At 35.7% G+C, this 17,915-nt stretch overlaps 1 protein-coding gene across 2 annotated transcripts in view; it reads right to left on the reverse strand.

Moving 5' to 3' along the window:
• The window catches only part of Mdga2 (MAM domain containing glycosylphosphatidylinositol anchor 2), an 801,066-nt gene that overhangs the window by 371,262 nt on the left and 411,889 nt on the right, over positions 1-17,915 (reverse strand). Inside the window, exon 1 of one of the 2 annotated variants that reach the window (XM_087207963.1) lies at positions 16,862-16,885. The exons of the other annotated variant lie outside the window; for it this stretch is intronic. Coding sequence (XP_087064089.1) covers positions 16,862-16,882 — 21 coding nt within the window. The 5' untranslated portion in view covers positions 16,883-16,885. Of the gene's footprint in view, positions 1-16,861; positions 16,886-17,915 lie in introns of those variants that run through there. 2 annotated transcript variants of the gene reach the window in all.

Raw genomic sequence — 17,915 nt, forward strand, 5'->3', positions numbered from 1 at the left:
AAGTCATCTACCAGGGAAGATCATTAAAGACCCACTACCCAAGTTTTCATTGTATTAGTCATCCTTTACCTAATATACCTCAAAAATCTCAATGTCCCCAAAGTAAAGCAAGGATTCAGCCTAAACCATATCATTTGCAAAACCAATTTTGGCACAGTGAGCTGCTTTTTATCAGTTAGAAAATAGTGGAAACATTCCTGAGGCCCAAATTCACCTGTAAGTCAAAGTGCAACCAGGCTTTTCCAAATACAATATACTTGGGCCTATTAGGTTAGTGCTTCTCTGCACCCAAGTATGTGGGTATGCTGGAGAATTTCCTTTCAAAAAAAAAAGAAGAAGGGAATGGGCCCATTTATTTGTTTCTTTGTGCCTGTAATTAAAATGTAATAGCTAAGGCTCTGGGATCAATTCCAAATTGTGGGCCAACTCCAAGACAGAAGTTATATCCTTCCATCAGGGTAGATCCTCGATGAGGCTGTGACACCATTACACCATTGCAAAATTCTCTACCACTCCACTTCTCTTGTGTGAGACAGAACTGGTACCTGTCTTGTTTAAGCCACCATTATTTTTGCATTTAGTAATTAGCAGAAAAATACAATTTGTCATGGAAATTGTAAGCAAAATATAAGAGATAAATGTTTAACATTTTGAAGACTCTGTACATAAAAGAGTTCTCTGTTTTGCAAATGCAAAATTATGAAAGAAATACCATTGGAGAAACAACTAAAAGAATCCCCCAAATAAAGGGAAACTGCATAGATTGAAAATGCTGTAGTTAAGCCATCTAAAAGATTTGAGTAGGATCTCATGAGAGAAAAAATATACTACTGGCAAATTAAATCATTAAACTGGACCTTTAATAGCCTAAAATTGGGTTTTACAGTTTAATCACCAATGCATCATCTTTATGCTGTAAAGCCTGCTGTAGTGACATAACAGTATATTCCAGACACATTTTTCCTTCTTCAGTAATTTAAGTGAATAGATGCAAGACGGTATTTGAGTTTTACTGTAATGTTTCTCCTACAACTTAAAAAGTTTCCTTGATTTAAATTTAGCACTTTTTACACTTATTAATCAACATTGATTTGCCACAAAATTTAGGAATCAAGGATTTTTCTTAAGTATTGCTACTGAACAACATTTCCATCTTCTCCTTATGGCTTTCTAATGGGAATTGTTTCAAATCATTCTCAATCTCATTGAAAGTAAAGCAGTAATTTCTTTAATGTCTTTTATAATAGAATATAATCTAAATGAACAGTATTGCAGGCACCGTGGAGTATTACAAATGTAATAAAAAATAAATTGCTCTGTTCCATTTACTCGAAGACAACAGTCTACTAAAGCCATATTTACATTTATTCATAAAGTAACCAAATAAACTCCTACCATTTAAAGGATTTTACAAAATGAGTAGCACACTTACAGGACCACTAGAAATATCTTTGAGGAATATAGACTTGGCAGATGTTTGTAATTATGGCATTCTAGTATTCTCCTAACAGGTAAATTTAGCCAAATAGATAATACAATGCAATTGTATTTAATGTTTTTGAAAAATTCATCTAAAATATCCCCCAATTACATTAAATTAGACTTGGAAATCTTTTAGTGTAAATCATCTGTTTCTCTGTATTTTTCTGGGTGCCTGGAACTGGAAAGAGAAAGCTAACATCTTCAGTTGCTATTGCTACATTTTCAAACTTACAGAAAAATCTTTACTTCATACTTTGACACCAAACTATATACACAACTTTTAGAAAAACAAAAACACAGCAAAAGCATGTTTTATGGGCACTTTGAAACCCTTCATGGTTTTTATGGTTTAGATCTAGAATGTTCCCCCAAAGCATCATGTGTTCATTGGTGGGCTTTGGGAAAGGTGATTGGATCACAGGGACGTTGCCCTCATCAGTGGGTTAATCCATCGATGAGTTGAGTAGTTTCATGTGTTCATAGGAGACAGTATCTTAATGTGCTGTTGGAGGTGGGTCACCGGGGCCTGACCTGGAGGTTATATTCTTATCCCAGGCTCCTCCTTCTCTCTTTATGCTTTCTGGATGCTATGTGGTGAATAGCTTTCCTCATCAATGTCCTCCATAATGCCCTTGTTGCCTTGGACTAAAGCTCTAAAACCCATGAACCCAAACGAATCTCTCGTCCTTTAAGCTGAGGGTGTCAGGGATTATGTCCAACAATGGGAAAATGTCTGAGACAGAGGTATAAATGACTTTTATACCTGATCATCAGCTTAGAACTGCAACTCCTTTCCACATCCTGGTGATTGCAAGTTATCAACAAGAGATGGCAAAACTGAGGCATACGAAAAATAGAGGGACAAGAAATACCATACATAAAGCAAGGCCATCTTAAATGTTCATTTTAGTGGCCTAGTTTCAGTACCCATGGATACTAGACATTAACAATATGCTATTTCTGGACATATCTGAAATATTTCAGCCCACTAGATTAATTCCAGGGGTAAATATTGCAACAATTTTTATTTAACTTCTTTCAACTTTGAATAAAACTTTTAAAAAGAGAAGAAATAGGTAATAATCTTCTGCTCTATTCTCTCCTGTACACTTTTGCATAATTGTCTTCATAAAACTGCGACTGGTAAACATTATTATCTTCCATTTGCAGATCACTAAACTGATATTCAGAAAGTTAATTAACTTTCCCAAGAACACACTATCAGTAGTGGTCCCGATACTTTAACAAGTATTGTTATAACTATATTTCTACTGAAAAATAGAAAATATAGGTAGCTGGGGATATAGCTCAGTGGTAGAGTGTTACCTAGTGTACCCCTGGTTTTGATCCCTAGTGCTAATAAATAAATACATAAATAAATAATAAATAAATAAGCAAGTGATCAATTATTTAAGGGCTTACTTTGGGAAATACTTTAGTAATGTATCTCATTTAGTTCTCAGAAATAATACCAATTAAGCACTATATTTCCATTTTACAGCTGAGGAAAATGAGGTTTTATGCAGGAAAGCGATTGTCCCAAGATCTCACAACTATTATCATATGGAAGATTTAGGATGGGATCCTACTTCATCTGAATCCAAAGACTATGGTCTGTCTTCCTCTGGTATTAAAAAAAAATGATTCTACTGGCTTTAATTCAAGTAGACAGGTGAGCACTTCTCTAAGATTAAGTAAAAATGGATGGCTGCACTTTAAGCTCTGGTAGAGAGAAAATACATTATTAAACTTTACTGAGCCATTGTAAAATTTCCTACATATTTATATTTTTATAAGATTATTTTTTCTAATTGAAATGGAGATGAAGAATGAAACCCAAATTATCTCATATAGTATTGTCTGGAATTCTTGAGGATGAATGTTCTTGGAAGAAGAAAAAATTTTAAAAAGAATCTGAACCTATGAATTGGGCAAAGGGTAGGATGGAAAATTTCAAAGTTAAAGGAAAAAAGTATCTTCATCAAACATTCTGGTATCAGCCAGGCACACACCTATCATCCCAGCACTCCAAAGGCTGAGATAAGAGGATTGCCACGAGTTCAAGGCCAGCCTGGATTACAAAGTGAGACTCTGTTTCAAAAGAACAAAACAAAACAAAATTTTAAAAAACACTAAAATAAATAAACAAACACACTGGTTTTTACAAACAGTAGGAAATAGTTAGGATATATTCTTCAAGTCATTGGCAGTTTGAAGAGAAAAAATTGTCAATAGAAAGAGACTATTTCCATTTTTTCATTTTCTCATATTAATTCTATTCCCTTCTTTTTTTTCCCAGACCCCTCCTATTTCCCCCTCCCCTTTGTCCCTTTTCTTCCTATTTCACATTATCTATTATACCTTTTAGTCCTTATTTACACTTTCAGTTTCTCACTCCAGAGAAACGATTCGGTATTTACACGTGTCCTATTTATTTCACTTAAGATTATGGCCTCAATGTGCATCCATTTAGCTATAAACGTCTGTAGTTTCTTGTTCTTTAAGGCTGAGTAATACTCCATTTTATTACAAAAACCACATTTTCTTTACCCAGTCTCCAGCTGATGGGCAGTTGGGCTGTTTCCAAGTTTTAGCTATTATGAATTGTGCTTCTATGAACATGGGGGCACATATATCACTGTGGTATGATTCTTTTAATTCTTTTGGGAAGACACCCAGCAGGGAAATAGCTGGGTCAAATGGGACCTCTAGTCCTAGTTCTTTGTGGTATCTCCATACTGATTTCCACAGTGGTTGCACCAGTCTACACTCCCACCAGCAGTGGATTATGTAAAGGTGCAAATTTCCAATGATGAATATCATTATATTGTACACCTTAAATGTACAAATATAATTAATTAAAAAAATAAAATAAAATTGATAATTTCAATTGCAAAAAAAAAAAAGAAAATTAGAGACTGACTTTGTCCAAATATGGTAAACATCAAATAGTTTATGGGATTGTAGATGAATAGAAAATTTCTTTATAGAATTGCTCCCATCAACACAGGATGCTGTCCACTTGTCATTCACTAGTTTTCTTTTTTGTTTGTTTTTTTGTACCGGGGATCGAACTTGGGACCTTGAGCTTTCTAGGCAGGTGGCGGAACGACTGAGCTAAATCCCAGCCCTCTTCCAATTTTTAACTAGGATGTTTTCTTGCAATTCAGAGTCCTGAAAACTCAAAACTTTACTTACCAGGTCCACTGAATTAATGCTTCAAATCTGAGTTCAAAACCAAATTAAGTGGGAAGAGATGTATTCTGTGAGGAATCAGCTTGGATAGGTACAAATCAGTGTACATGGTTACAAGGGAGAACCAATAATTCCAAGTGAGCTAATTCACCCCGGATCATGACTATGTTTTTCTTGAAGGACTGATGGAGAGCTGCATTGTGATTCTGATGGAGGAGACAACTGTCTTGTAAAACCAGTCCTACACATTATTCTGGGTGTTATCCATGTGGGCACAGCCTTGGAACCTTTCCCTGCAGCCTTTTCAACAAGTTTTTGTAAAGAATCACTTTCCCAGATTAATCCCTTTGTACTTAAGCAAGCTGGAATGATTTCTGTTGTCTGCAACCAACTGAACCTGGCCCAACCCACCAGTACACCCCTTCTCCCTTCCCTGATCTGCCTCAGTAGCTTCTCCTTCAAAGCCAGGCCTGGTGGAGTAAAAGGACAATGTCAACACTCCTCAACCACCTAGGCCTCCATCCTCCAAATGCATACTTGTGTTCTTTGAATCACCCACATCGCCTGTAACCAAGGACTCAAAATTTATTCCACAATTATAAACAAACACCATAAGATCAGATGGCCTAGTGGAATTGATATATTGACCCATACTCTTTGCTATGTATTATCACTAACTCTGTGATTTTAAATCATGTCTTTGTCAATTCAGTAACTGTAATGAGAAGCAGAAGAATGATGAAAACTAAGAGGGCATTGGTAAGTAAAGAAAGAGTTTAACAATCAGAAGTTCTGTTCAGCTAAATAGGAACATTATGTGGGACTGCATGATACTTGCAGGTCCATTTGGCAGAATTCATAAAGACTTTAACGTGCCATTGAGTGGAGGTAAACTCTATCATAGAAGTGCTCTCACACTTAGTATTTAAATTATCATTGTACTCAATAAATAACTTTATGAAGTTCAAAAATAAGTGTTAATAAATTATAAGTTCATCTATGGATATAAAGATAACACCAATGTCCACAAAATCCCATAAACAGTTTCATCTTGATATGAAAGATTTATTTCACAATACTTAGAATCAACATGTTTCATAAGTGTGAGAGAACTGCATATGAAATATTAAACTGTATGTCAGTAAAATATAAATGAAATTCTTATTACAGAGATGGTAACTCACAATTTGTGTCAAAAATACAATGCATACCAACGAGATATGTTCATCTCTCTTCAGTCTTAGTATAAAGGCATGTAAGGGTTATATATTTAAATTGCATCAGTGGATGCTCCATAACCTGTAAAGATGTCAGATTTTGAATGTTGTACCTCAGCTGCTTCAGTTGCAACTTTGCCTTTTAGTACTAAGAAGTGAGCCCAGGACCTCTGCACTGCACTACATTCTCACCCCTTTAAAAATGTTTTTTTTTTTTTGGAGGCAGGATCATGTTGTCCAGGATAGGCTCAAACTTGCAATCCTCCTGCCTCAGCCCCCCAAGGTGAACAGAATGCTTTTTGTTATGTAATATGTGATATGTGTGAGGCAAGGTAAGAAAGGATAACAGGAGAGAGAAAAAGAGGGACTGCTCATCCTAAATTCAAGTAAGAAATAATGATGCTATAGAAAATGCTAGAAAAAGTGTAGAAAACTACACGTCTTCAAAGTTTATAAAAGGAATCACAATATGTAGTTAATTGAAAGGCAGAAAGAACATAGATCTAACAGTATACAGTATAAGAATGTTAAAATTCGGACCCACATTCTAAAGTTTCTGAGAATATTTTACTTCTACTAAAAGCAGGAAACCGGGCCCTGACAAGGGATCCCAGCTCTCACGCCACACCTTGACCCCAGGTCCTGTAGGAGAACAGGTGACAAAATGAAACTTGTTCAGTCTGTTCATTGCCCCTGAGCTATTCAGGGCCTACCTTCAGATGATTTCCTATGCCTGGATAGTTCAAATTAAAAACAGTACACATAACATTAAGAAATATGTGATTTAGTTATCTTTTTACTAACTTTATTTTTCAGAATTAAGTAACACAAACTCAAATCACATGGTGAGATGTAATTACCAAATATTGTCCTAGTAATATACATAAATAGAAATAAATATTTCTCTTATCTAAATGTTTTTCTTATGTAAAAATCCATACATGCAATATATATATACATATATATATGAATGATAGTACAATCATAAGTCCTCTACTATACATAATATGAAGTAAATTACAGACATTTATCAAATGTGAATTAAGGTCTGGCATATCTGAAACTTTAGTTGATCATCAGTGGTTTTCATATACTGCATTCCTTATGTAAAAAATAAGATAAAGACCTAAAATTTTGTTATTCTTAAGGCACATCTACCTCTACTACTTCTATGCTTGATGTCTAGTAAGCCCTACGATAATCATATATATTAAAATAGTCAATACTTTCTAGAAATACTGAGCATAGAGTACCAAGAAGAGGTACATGTATGTTGAGCTTATCAGGTAATAGGAAATGACATACACTCCACAATGCTCCCATGACACTTAATATATTAATTTATTGTCTCTTTCAATACATTTATACCTTCATTTTAGGTAAGACACAATTGATACAAGTCTTGCTGCAAACTGAAAACAATTCACATCATACTTCTTATAAATACCAAATATTAGAGTCCCTTAAAAGACACTGTACCATAAGATACATATATTTATTTTCCCCTAACATTCTCTGATAGATGTATTTACTTGATTTAGTCACTTCAGTCAATTACTGTATATTTACATCATTGGTATAATTGTCTCTAATTAAGAAATTAGTGTTCATATGTGTAATCATTTGAACATGTAATTATGATACCTAATTGCATAATTATATGGTATATTGAAATGATCAACATCTTTATTATCTTATTGATTTTAAAGTGCATAATATTTATTATGCATCTGCATGATAAAAGGATCAAGTATTGCTAACAAAAGTGTATTCCTTCAAATTGCTTATTTTCCAAAGTTAACTTAAGACTCAAGAAAAAAATAATGAGATAAGTCTTATAGGTCCAGGCCACAGAGCAGTTTTTGCTTTGTTAAACATTTTGAAATGTCAAAAATGCCTATTAGTGATAGCTTATCATTCCTTGATTCACTCATCCAATTTATTTAGTTTATGATGCATTTATTACCTGTAAGTCAGTTTTGACTGAAAGAGGAGTTTTCGTTTTGTTTTGTTTGTCATGGAATGGAGCACTGTGAACAATTGATAGCAATTCAGATAGTGTAGGCAAAAATAATTTTATAAATTTTTCTATTCCTCATATTTTTGCAAAATCAATGAATACCCACTATCTTAGTTTAGATTAAGAAAAAAAAAAAAACACAGCAGAGCCTGAGACAAGTACGAGAATACTGATACCAACATCAGGCATCAGGAGCCAGAAAAATGAAGGTGAAGGCTAAAGGAAGAGGAATAATCTTATCAAAGAAAGACCCAAGTCCACACAAGGAATAAGGTGCTTGTGATATGCCCTTGTTCTGCATGTAGAATTATTGGGAAGGTTTACAAAGAGGAATTCTACTTCCATGCCAGTTCTCTGATGGAAAACATAAATTAGTCTGTCTTATCCACTCCCATCTATTTGTCTAAATCCATGTCAAGAAGAACTCTCTCGGACTCTAAGCTTCATCCCTTGTCCCTGAGTAGCTGCTCAGGAAGCCAGATCTAAGAGTCTAAAAATGGCTTTGGGAGTCACGGACTTTGCCAATGATGACCCTGCATCCAAAATTCCACAAAAAAGAGCGAAGAGTCAAGGGTATGGTCAGAGAACTGTGGTTGCAAGAGAAGAATCCAGCATGGGAAGCAGACATGCATTACAAGGTAAGTGTTCCAAAGATCAAAACTAAATCATACAGTTAATCATGGTGGGAAAGAAAGGCTTAGATGCAGGCCATGCTGGAGGAAAGCCATGAGGGGACAGAAGTGGTGAAGGACAGTGAGAGCCACATGCTATTTATGGACTAAAGGAATGCTAAGTAGGCAGGGTGTTTTCTTCCAAAGGTTTGTTAAAACAAATAAACACAGATTGATTTTTAATAATGCCTTCCCAAATGCCTCCCTGGTTTCTGGATAAAGATAGATTATAGAATGATTGCTATCCACCTGCAGCACCCCATAAATAATTGTCAGAAGAATGACTTCAATGCCTCCAGGGAGGGCATAAAAGATTTTTGCCTTTCCACACTAGCAAAGTCTTCATGTATCCAATAATAAGCTTGCTTAAAAATATTTAACATAAATTCACATGCAATCTTAGCTCTTAATTTTTTAAAAGTCAATTTTCAAGGAATTTGCCTGAGTTCTTCTTAAAATATAAAGGGCAGCCTCCATGAACAAGCACTTTCTAACCTTGCTCGTGAAACAAACCACTCTTTAGGGGAACCTTGTAAGGCATGAATTTAATATCTCTCTCTGACCCAGTTCTTAGAAATTTATTATCAAGTTATCTATTAATATAACTTACTAGTGCAAATACCCTGAATATGCAGTACTTATAATATTTGGGTTCTTATAAAAATAGCTATTCCCTCCCCTTAGAGTAAAGCAACTCTTTCCTTTCCCACAACCTGAATCTAATTTAGACAGACTTATTATTAATTCAGAACATCAGAAAATCTGGTGCATAAAGAGGAGAGCTTTGTAAAGAAAAGCCACTCGCTCCTTGGGCTCAATCCAAGAAGATAAAATCTGATATTACAAAACACCTTAAATCATGGATGAAAAATTAAAATCAGACTAAGAAAACTGAAGAACTCTAACACAATCAACTACTTTGTTACATTTCCCAGCTATATTTTGCTCCCAGGTGGTTATCTTTTAAAAGCCTTTAATGCAGGCTTTTAAATATATCTCTAAACTCACCTGAGACAGATAGTAAAACTACATCTAAATAAAAGAAGGGCCTATAATATGATTTTACAGGTAAAAATAATGACATGTTTCTCCTCAGTCACTAAACGTGGGTGAAGGGGAAGCAAGCATCAATCTATTATTTCTGGAATGGTCACAGATTATTATTTTGTAGCAAAAAAATATTAAAATCGTAAGTTCTGTTATGCGAATGTCTCTCTTGATAAATAGGTATGGAAGTTTATGTCCAAAAATTAGATTAAAATTCTGCCTCTGTGTATGTGGCATCCATCATTTGCCTGGTTCTTCCAACTGAAATTTTTTAATCAAGTGTGACTGCTCTTCCCTCGCCTTCATAACCAATCCGTCAAAACCTTGGCTAAGTATAGATTTCCTCCACTTTCTTCCACTGCTCTAAACATTCATTCCCTTGCCCACAAAACCATTGTCTCTCCCTTAACAGGACACCCAGCGTCCACTCTGGATCCCTCTAACCTGTTCCCCAAATCAAGGCTGATGTGAATCTGTAGATACAGAAGCTTCATTGCATCACCTTTTGCCTAAGCTCCCTTGGTTTCCCATTCCCTGTAGAACGAAGCCAGGCTCTCTTTAGCAGACCCTATGTCCTTCATGTTTTACCACCTATGCCTCTGTCCCAGCACTCTGGCCAGGCTGACTTCCCTCAAATACATCCACAGTCCTCCTGCTTCAGAGCCTGCGGCATTTGCTGGACCCTTCCTCTTAGCTCGATTCAGGGCGCTGCTTCAACGTCACTTAATCCAAGAGGCTTCCTTTACCACCCTGTTACACAAAAGGGGTGTCTGTTATTGTCAGGTTATCTACTTTAATTTTCCTCAGGGTACTTGTCAGTGCCAGAAATTAAAATATGTGTTTGTTAAGTCCCTAGCATGTACATGTATTCTCTATGAGAAGATCTGGCTGGTTAGTCTTGTTCATTGCTGTATCACAGCACCAAAATCATGCCTCCCACTTAGCAAGTGCTTAACCCTCACCTCCTGACGATTGCATTCCTCTGTCTTTCTTTACAACTCCCTGGGTAAGCGTTAGAAAGCAGGAAGGACCTCATTAAGGCCCCATGTAATTCTGAGGGAGAGCTATACTTCAAGAAACTCAATTTCATATGTGCTCACAAAAAACAGGTTGCCCCCTCAGCAATAATAAAAACATCAACATTATTAATTAAGATGCTTGTGGTTTAGATTACCCTATAGACCTCTCCAAATAAATGTGGAAACATCCTATTCCCAAAAGGGCATTTTATTTAGAGAAGAGGTTTTATGAAAAGTCTTCAAAGCTCAGCACTTTTAGGAAGAAGAGAAAAGGCCCAGGGAAAAACAGGAAATGTAACCACTGACTTCGTCACACTTAATGATGCAAAAACGAAATAAATCTTCACAAAACAAAAGAAAATCCTGATTTTAGTAAAAAGATGGCTAACCCAGAGAGTCTCAAATAACATAAAATAATTTAGGAAACTGTTATATAGATGACTATCAAACATGAATTATTGGCCACAAATTTGAATGCTCTTAAAACTACTGGTGTCACTCAAAGTTTTACTGAGGGGCTAAAATGAACCTCATGCAAGGATGGGGAAAATAAGGCATGCTCTGTGAATTTGAGGATTCTAAATTTTGTAAAAGACCAAATTTACAAGAAAATGACTCTGAAAAGTGCTGAACTGAGGTATAGAGAACTGTTCTACAGCATTAGCTTCATAAACTAGCATTACGGGGTTGAGGAAAAGTATCATTATTCTAATGATAAATATTTTGGCATAGGCTTCTACCTGAATAAGTCTACTATAAATTACTGTATATTGTATAGAATGATTTCTAAACTGTCTGACAGATGAGAAAGTCATCTTCTCAAAAAATGTTTGCATAGACAAAGGTAAGCAATGTCCTTGGGGCAGTTTGGTATGAGTCATAAAAGGCTTCTTTTATAGAAAACAGGTTCCCAGCATACAACTTTAATTGAGGAGGATTTTTGTTGATTTTTAATATTCAAGGAGTTTTACTCCAAAAGGAGCTCTAAGTCAAACTGCCACTTTATTATTACCCTAACAATAAAATAATACCAACTCTTCCTGAGGAAGATTATGTCTTCATTGCTTAGCAAATCAGACCATTCTAGATTAAATTACCTGCATAAAAGTCACTATTTTAATAAACATGTGATGGACTCGATGGTCTTTCAAATTTGTTCTTCTTCCATATGCATCACTGCTATTGCATCGTCACTTTCTGAAACAATGGATTTGTTATCATCTTTTTTAGGTGTACATTTTTTTCTTGAAGTGCAGCAGCAATTTTTTTTTCTAAACATTTCAGTCCTTGAAACATCTTGAGCACATTCAGTGTTCTAACCTTGTCACGCAAATGTCTGATAAAGTGATTTCACCGAAAGTAATGGGAATATAGAAGCTATTCTTGGTCAGAAACATTTTCCAGAGGAACAATATTGTGATGGTATTGTTCAGTTTCTCGAATTGGGTTATAGGAGTGTGTTAAATTAGTAAGCAGTCAGTAAATTAGTAAGGATAAGAAGAAAAAGAGTAGTTAGATAATTAGGAGAGTTCGAGGAGCACAGTTTTTGTCCACATTCTCTGTCATTACCCCATGTGTGAGAGGAACAAATTGAAAATGGAAAGGACATATGTGGTCCAGGAGAGAAGAATAAATATACGAAAAGTCTTCATAAAAATCATGGATAGAAATGAATCAGTTATGGTTGCTATTGGGCAATATATGTTCTAGAATATAGGCAACTGACAGGTTTTAGGTAAAACTATGTTACCCAGAAAGAAAAGTGAAAGGCAGAAGCAGCTTTCTAAATTCCTGCTGTTCTCCCCTGAGCTCCAAATTAGGGAGCCCTTAGCCAACCCTGCAGAAAGCAGAGAGCCCTGAGGAGGACAGTGTCGGTGAATTATTCATACTCTATTGCCGATTACTTTAATCAGATGCTTTCTTCATAACATTCACTTGAATCAACTGAATTTAGGAAGTGTTATACACAGGTGAGTCCAAAAAGGTCTGTGTGTGTGTGAGTGATTGCAGAACATGGGTAACTTGGGGGAAACCTGCCCTAGATATGTGTGTTGAAATTATTGAGGGCTTTCAGATTCTACTCACCTAAACTTTAGAAGTGGATGCTCAATCTGGAAGATGGGTTTTCAGAGTTACTTGATGTCACAAGGGTGAACACTTAAAATTTTACGTATATTTTAGTGTCAAATGGTTTCAAGAGTTTTTCTAAGACACACACTACTCATGTCATAAAAGGTATTTGAGTGGTGGTATATGCCTGTAATCCCAGCACTGTGGGAAACTGAGGCAAAAAGATTGCAAGTTTCAGTCCAGCCTGCTCAATTTAGCAATTTAGCAATAGTCTATGTCATAAAAATGCAAAAAGATCTACAAATATAGCTCGTGAGAAGGCTGCCCAGGGTTCAATCACCAGTACCACACACAAACACACACACACACACAGAGATTATTTGGGATTTTCATTTTTGGGATTTTCAATATTTACTTCTTAAAGAAATTAATACTGAAGTTAATAATGGTAAAATATATGATACAGAAGTCTCATAATTTTTTTCTTCTGGCTTTTCACCAAATACCTGAATAATTCAGTAGAAGGTAAGGCCATTGTTTTTCACAAGTGAGATTTATAAACAATTTTCCTTTCTATGATTTGGTTTTTTAAAGTCTAATTGTGAATATGCTGCGAGTATTATGTTATAGAAACACTACCCATTTTGTCCCCATACATTTTAATCAAAATTATATATACAAGATGGTATCAAATCATTTGAAGAGATTTCTCTTTCTAAAATATAAACACTACTCACAGCCACGTGAACACACGTCTGTACCCACGTGAACACACGTCTGCTTACCCAAAGGATATATTTCAACCTTTTGAGCATATCTTATAATACTGATTTTCACAGCTTTAAATGTTTCTTCTTTCCATTTCTGTTTAAGACTCTGTGTACTGGATTTCCACTGTGGAAAATGAGAATTAACCCTCTTTTATTTCCTGCCTCAGCACCTGCACCACAAATAGAAAGGTGCAGACACATAAACAACACGCTTCCAAGTCATTATATTCCCAAATGCAGTTCTATTATAGTTTTCATTTAATCAGCACACAGTGTTTACAGAATTGCAATACTATGCACTGCTGAGACATTTAGGAGAGTATGAAAAATTCCTTTCTTCAATCACTTTGGGGTTTTCTTTGAAGTAAATCATAATGTTTGATCCCTTTCTACACAGTTTTCATTAACTCTCACTTTTCTGCCAGAATGCTTATCTCTCTGCTTATAAAAATGAGTCTACTGTTTCATTCGCTTCTTCTTGCATGAAGACGGCCCTTCCCAGAGCTCCTAGCTCCCCACCCTGCAGCGCATGCTTTCTGAATGTGCTCAGCAGCTGTGATCTCCGAATGTCCCTCTACCTCATCACCAAGATTCATTTTCAAAGTGCTTCTCTCCTGCGCTCCCCTTTGTATTGTGGGAAAATTATTGCAGCCACTCTTTGATAGCTACGTTCCTGTTTTACTGTTCCTATTTTTCTGGAACTCATATATTCAAAAGATAGCCCACTTGGAACAGACTTTGTTCTTTGTTCTCCTGATTTCTACTTCATAATTTGCTTGTTCTCTTGGCTGCGAGACTTCTTTAATTTCCAAACCTCCGATTGCAATTTCCCTCACAAATACCTGATCTTTAATTGCCAAGACCTCCTATGTTTTTGCTTCTTTGTACTCGCCTCCATCTTTCATCTTAGATGTTTTCCTCAAATATGTAGTGATCATAGCTCATATTTAAAAGCAGAACTAAAAACCTGATTGGCAATTTTATGCTGCCAGCTGAGATTTGTTAGCTGTGATCTTCATTATATGATGGCGTGCCAGGCTGTTCTCTTCGAGACTGCTGATAACAGTATGTTTGAGATTCTTTCTTCCCCCCATTTTTTTTAAAGCATCTTCCATTTACCATTCCTAAAGTGTAACACCTTCATCTTCTTTCGAGATGTGGGAGGAGTAATCTTTAACTATGCAGAGTCTAGGAGAGAGGATTCAGATCTAATTTCTTTTTACTCTTTTCCTTTCCTTTCTTTTTCTTTCTTTTCTTTTCTTTTCCTTTGTACTGAGGACTGTAACCAAGACATCTGCACTGAACTGCAATACCAGCCCTTTGTAAAATGTATTTTCTGAGACAGGGTCTCACTAATTTGGTAAATTGCTCAGGCTAGGCTGGAACTTGGAATCTTCCTACCTCAACCTTCAGAAATACTGGGATTACAGGCATGTGCCACTGCTCCTGGCTCCAATTTCTCTTTAAACAGACTTTCAGCCAATTCTCCATGTTTTGTTTTTTGGTTCTTTTAGCCTTACCATCCACAACATTTCCAGAGGTACTTGGTGCTGGAATATAAGCATTTAATGATAGAAAGTAGGGACTTTGTTCAGTAAATCACATTTCTTCTCTGACATAGCAACACTGGCTCTGAATTCAGCTTTATTTCACCTTGTATGTTGGCCAGCTGCTCTTTATCTTCCAACAGTTTGTGTACTGGCATCTCCTTTGCCATTCCAGTTGTCATTTTTGTAATGTTATAACATTATAGTCTTAATGCATGTGTTCAATCCATTATTTTTACCTGGATTTTAAAAGATTACTCTATATGTAATTATGCCATTGCTCTGTGTACAATATTTCAGGTGATTACACAGGTTTTAATCTTTATCCACTACTAATAATTTAGAGCTTTACTAATAACAAGAGCTATTTTCCCTTTTCGTGGAGGGGAATCACTATAAAAGCAATAACAATGACAAAAGAACCAAGTACTAACTATGACATATTATTTAGGATTCCAGACTTCTCATTGTAAGGAATTGAAAAACTGGTCCTTAAAGAAGTCTAATTAATTATGTTATGAAAGTAGAAGGATAGACTAAATGATTTCAGAAATTTTCCTCAACTCTAAGAAATACTGATAGGATTATACAGGTGATGCATACTTTTGTGTCAAGCCTCAAAAAATGTGCTACAAATGTGATACTTACCCCTGAACTGCATGCATTGGGGATTTTTTTTAAAAAAAAAAAAAAAACAACTTTGAATCAATAAATTAACAGTTTTTCAAAAAAAAAAAAAGAAATACTGAAAAAATAGAAAACTTTATATGTTCTAAACAGAAAATTGTCCAGGATTTGATTTAAGTATAAAAGGAAGTTGTAAAACTCGATGCACAGTGGTGGCATGTTTTGTAAATATATAGAATTTTAAATATATGCTTATTTCTATTCAAAAAAACTTCCATAAATGGAAAGATATCCCCTGTTTCTAGATATGCACAGTCAATGTACTCAAAAAGTCTGCAGTTCCAAATTGATACACAGATTTAACATAATTCCAATCAAAATACCAAAAAACAGTCTTCACAGAATTAGAGAAAACAAGTCCAAGATGCCTATGGAACCAGGGTAGCAAAAGCAATCCTGGGCAACAAGAAAAAGGCAGCAGGAATAACAATCCTGGACTCAAAGTTATATTACAAAGCTACAGTGCTAAAAACAGCATGGCACAGGCACAAAAGCAGCCATGCAGATCAGTGGAGCAGAATGGAGGATGCAGAAACAACTCCATGCACGTTCAACTATTTGATCTTTGACAAAGAGGCCAAAAACAAATACTGGAAGAAAGACAACTTCCCTAATACATGGTTTTGGGAAAACTGGCTATGTACATGCAGCAGTTTGAATCTAGACCTGTGTCTCTCACTATGTACTAAACTAAAATCAAAATGGATCAAAGAACTAAAGGTTAAAACAGAAACAATCTGCTGGATAATAAAATAGATAAAATCTTTGAAATTACAGGTGTAGGCAAGGACTTTCTGAACAAAACCCTGCTTGCACAGGAAATAGTACTGATAATCAAGAAATGGGATCATATCAAATTAAAAAGCTTCTGCACAGCAAAAGAAACAACCAACAGAATGAACAGAAAACCTACAGAATGGGGGAAAATGCCAGTTATTCTACAACAGAAAAATATATAAAGTTCTCAAAAAATTTGGAATCCCCAGACTAAAAATAAGACCCAAACAAAAAATGGGCAAGTGAAATGAATAGACACTTCACAGAAGAACAAGTACAAATAAATACATGAAGAAATGCTCAAAGTAATTGGCCATTAGAGAAATGCAAATTAAAACAACACTGAAATTTCATCTTACCCCAGAAAGAATGGCCATCATCAAGTAATCAAATGATAATGAATGCTGGAGAAGCTGTGGGGAAAAAGGAAAAACCCTTCTACATTTTTGGTGGTGATATTAACTAGTACAATAATTATAGAAATCAACAGAATATTCCTCAAAAAAGCTTAAACTAGAAATTCCATTTGTCCCACTCATCCCCTATCTAGGTATCTTCCTTAAAGAGTTAAAAGCATAGCATGACAGTGACACACACACACACACACGTTTATTGCAGCACAATTCATGGTAGCTAAATCTTGGAACTGGCCTACATGTTATCAACAGTTGAATGAATAAGGAAAATGTGATATTTACAAAAAATGGAGTACAACTCTGCCATAAAGAAAGATAAACTTGAGTCATTTGTAGGGAAATGGATGCTCCTTGAGACCATAATGTTAAGTGAAGTAAGTCAGACACACAAGCTTTAGATATCGCATGGTTTCTCTTATATGAGAAATACAAATCATAAATAAAGATTAAAATAAAAGATAGATAATAAGAAGAAGATGTATCTTCCTCAAATGGGAAGGTGCTCAATACATGGAGGGAGGGGGTTGGAAAGGGAGGGAAAGGGCATGAAAAAAGAATTATGATGTGCTGTGTACATGCACCGATTCTACATAAGGAAAGTAAACATGCACTGCAAACATATACTAATAAAAATAAATAACTGAAACTAAAGAATGTGTTAAAACAGCTTATCACCTAATTAAAAAGCTCATTTGGTTACTGTAACACCCTACTCTATCTACCCAAGTCAATAGTTGCAACCATAGATGCAGATCCAGCTCCGTGCACACATGTTCCTCAAAGGCTTTTGACCACCTCATTTAAAACTCATAAGAGTACCAGGAAGTAGTTGCCCTTATTACCTGTATTTTGCACAGGAGGCAATCCAGGTAAGGAGAAATTAGTTTCTCCCTCGTGGGAGAACAAATGAGCAGTGGAGGTGAGCTCTGAGGAGGAGGAGGAGGAGGAAGAGGAGGAGGAGGAGGAGGAGGAAGAGGAGCACTTCTGCTCAAAGCCC

Source organism: Heterocephalus glaber, unplaced genomic scaffold (genome assembly GCF_053883595.1).
Source record: "Heterocephalus glaber isolate CG9 unplaced genomic scaffold, H.glaber_assembly_v1.0 deba00000901, whole genome shotgun sequence".
In the NCBI taxonomy this organism is placed as follows: domain Eukaryota; kingdom Metazoa; phylum Chordata; class Mammalia; order Rodentia; family Bathyergidae; genus Heterocephalus; species Heterocephalus glaber.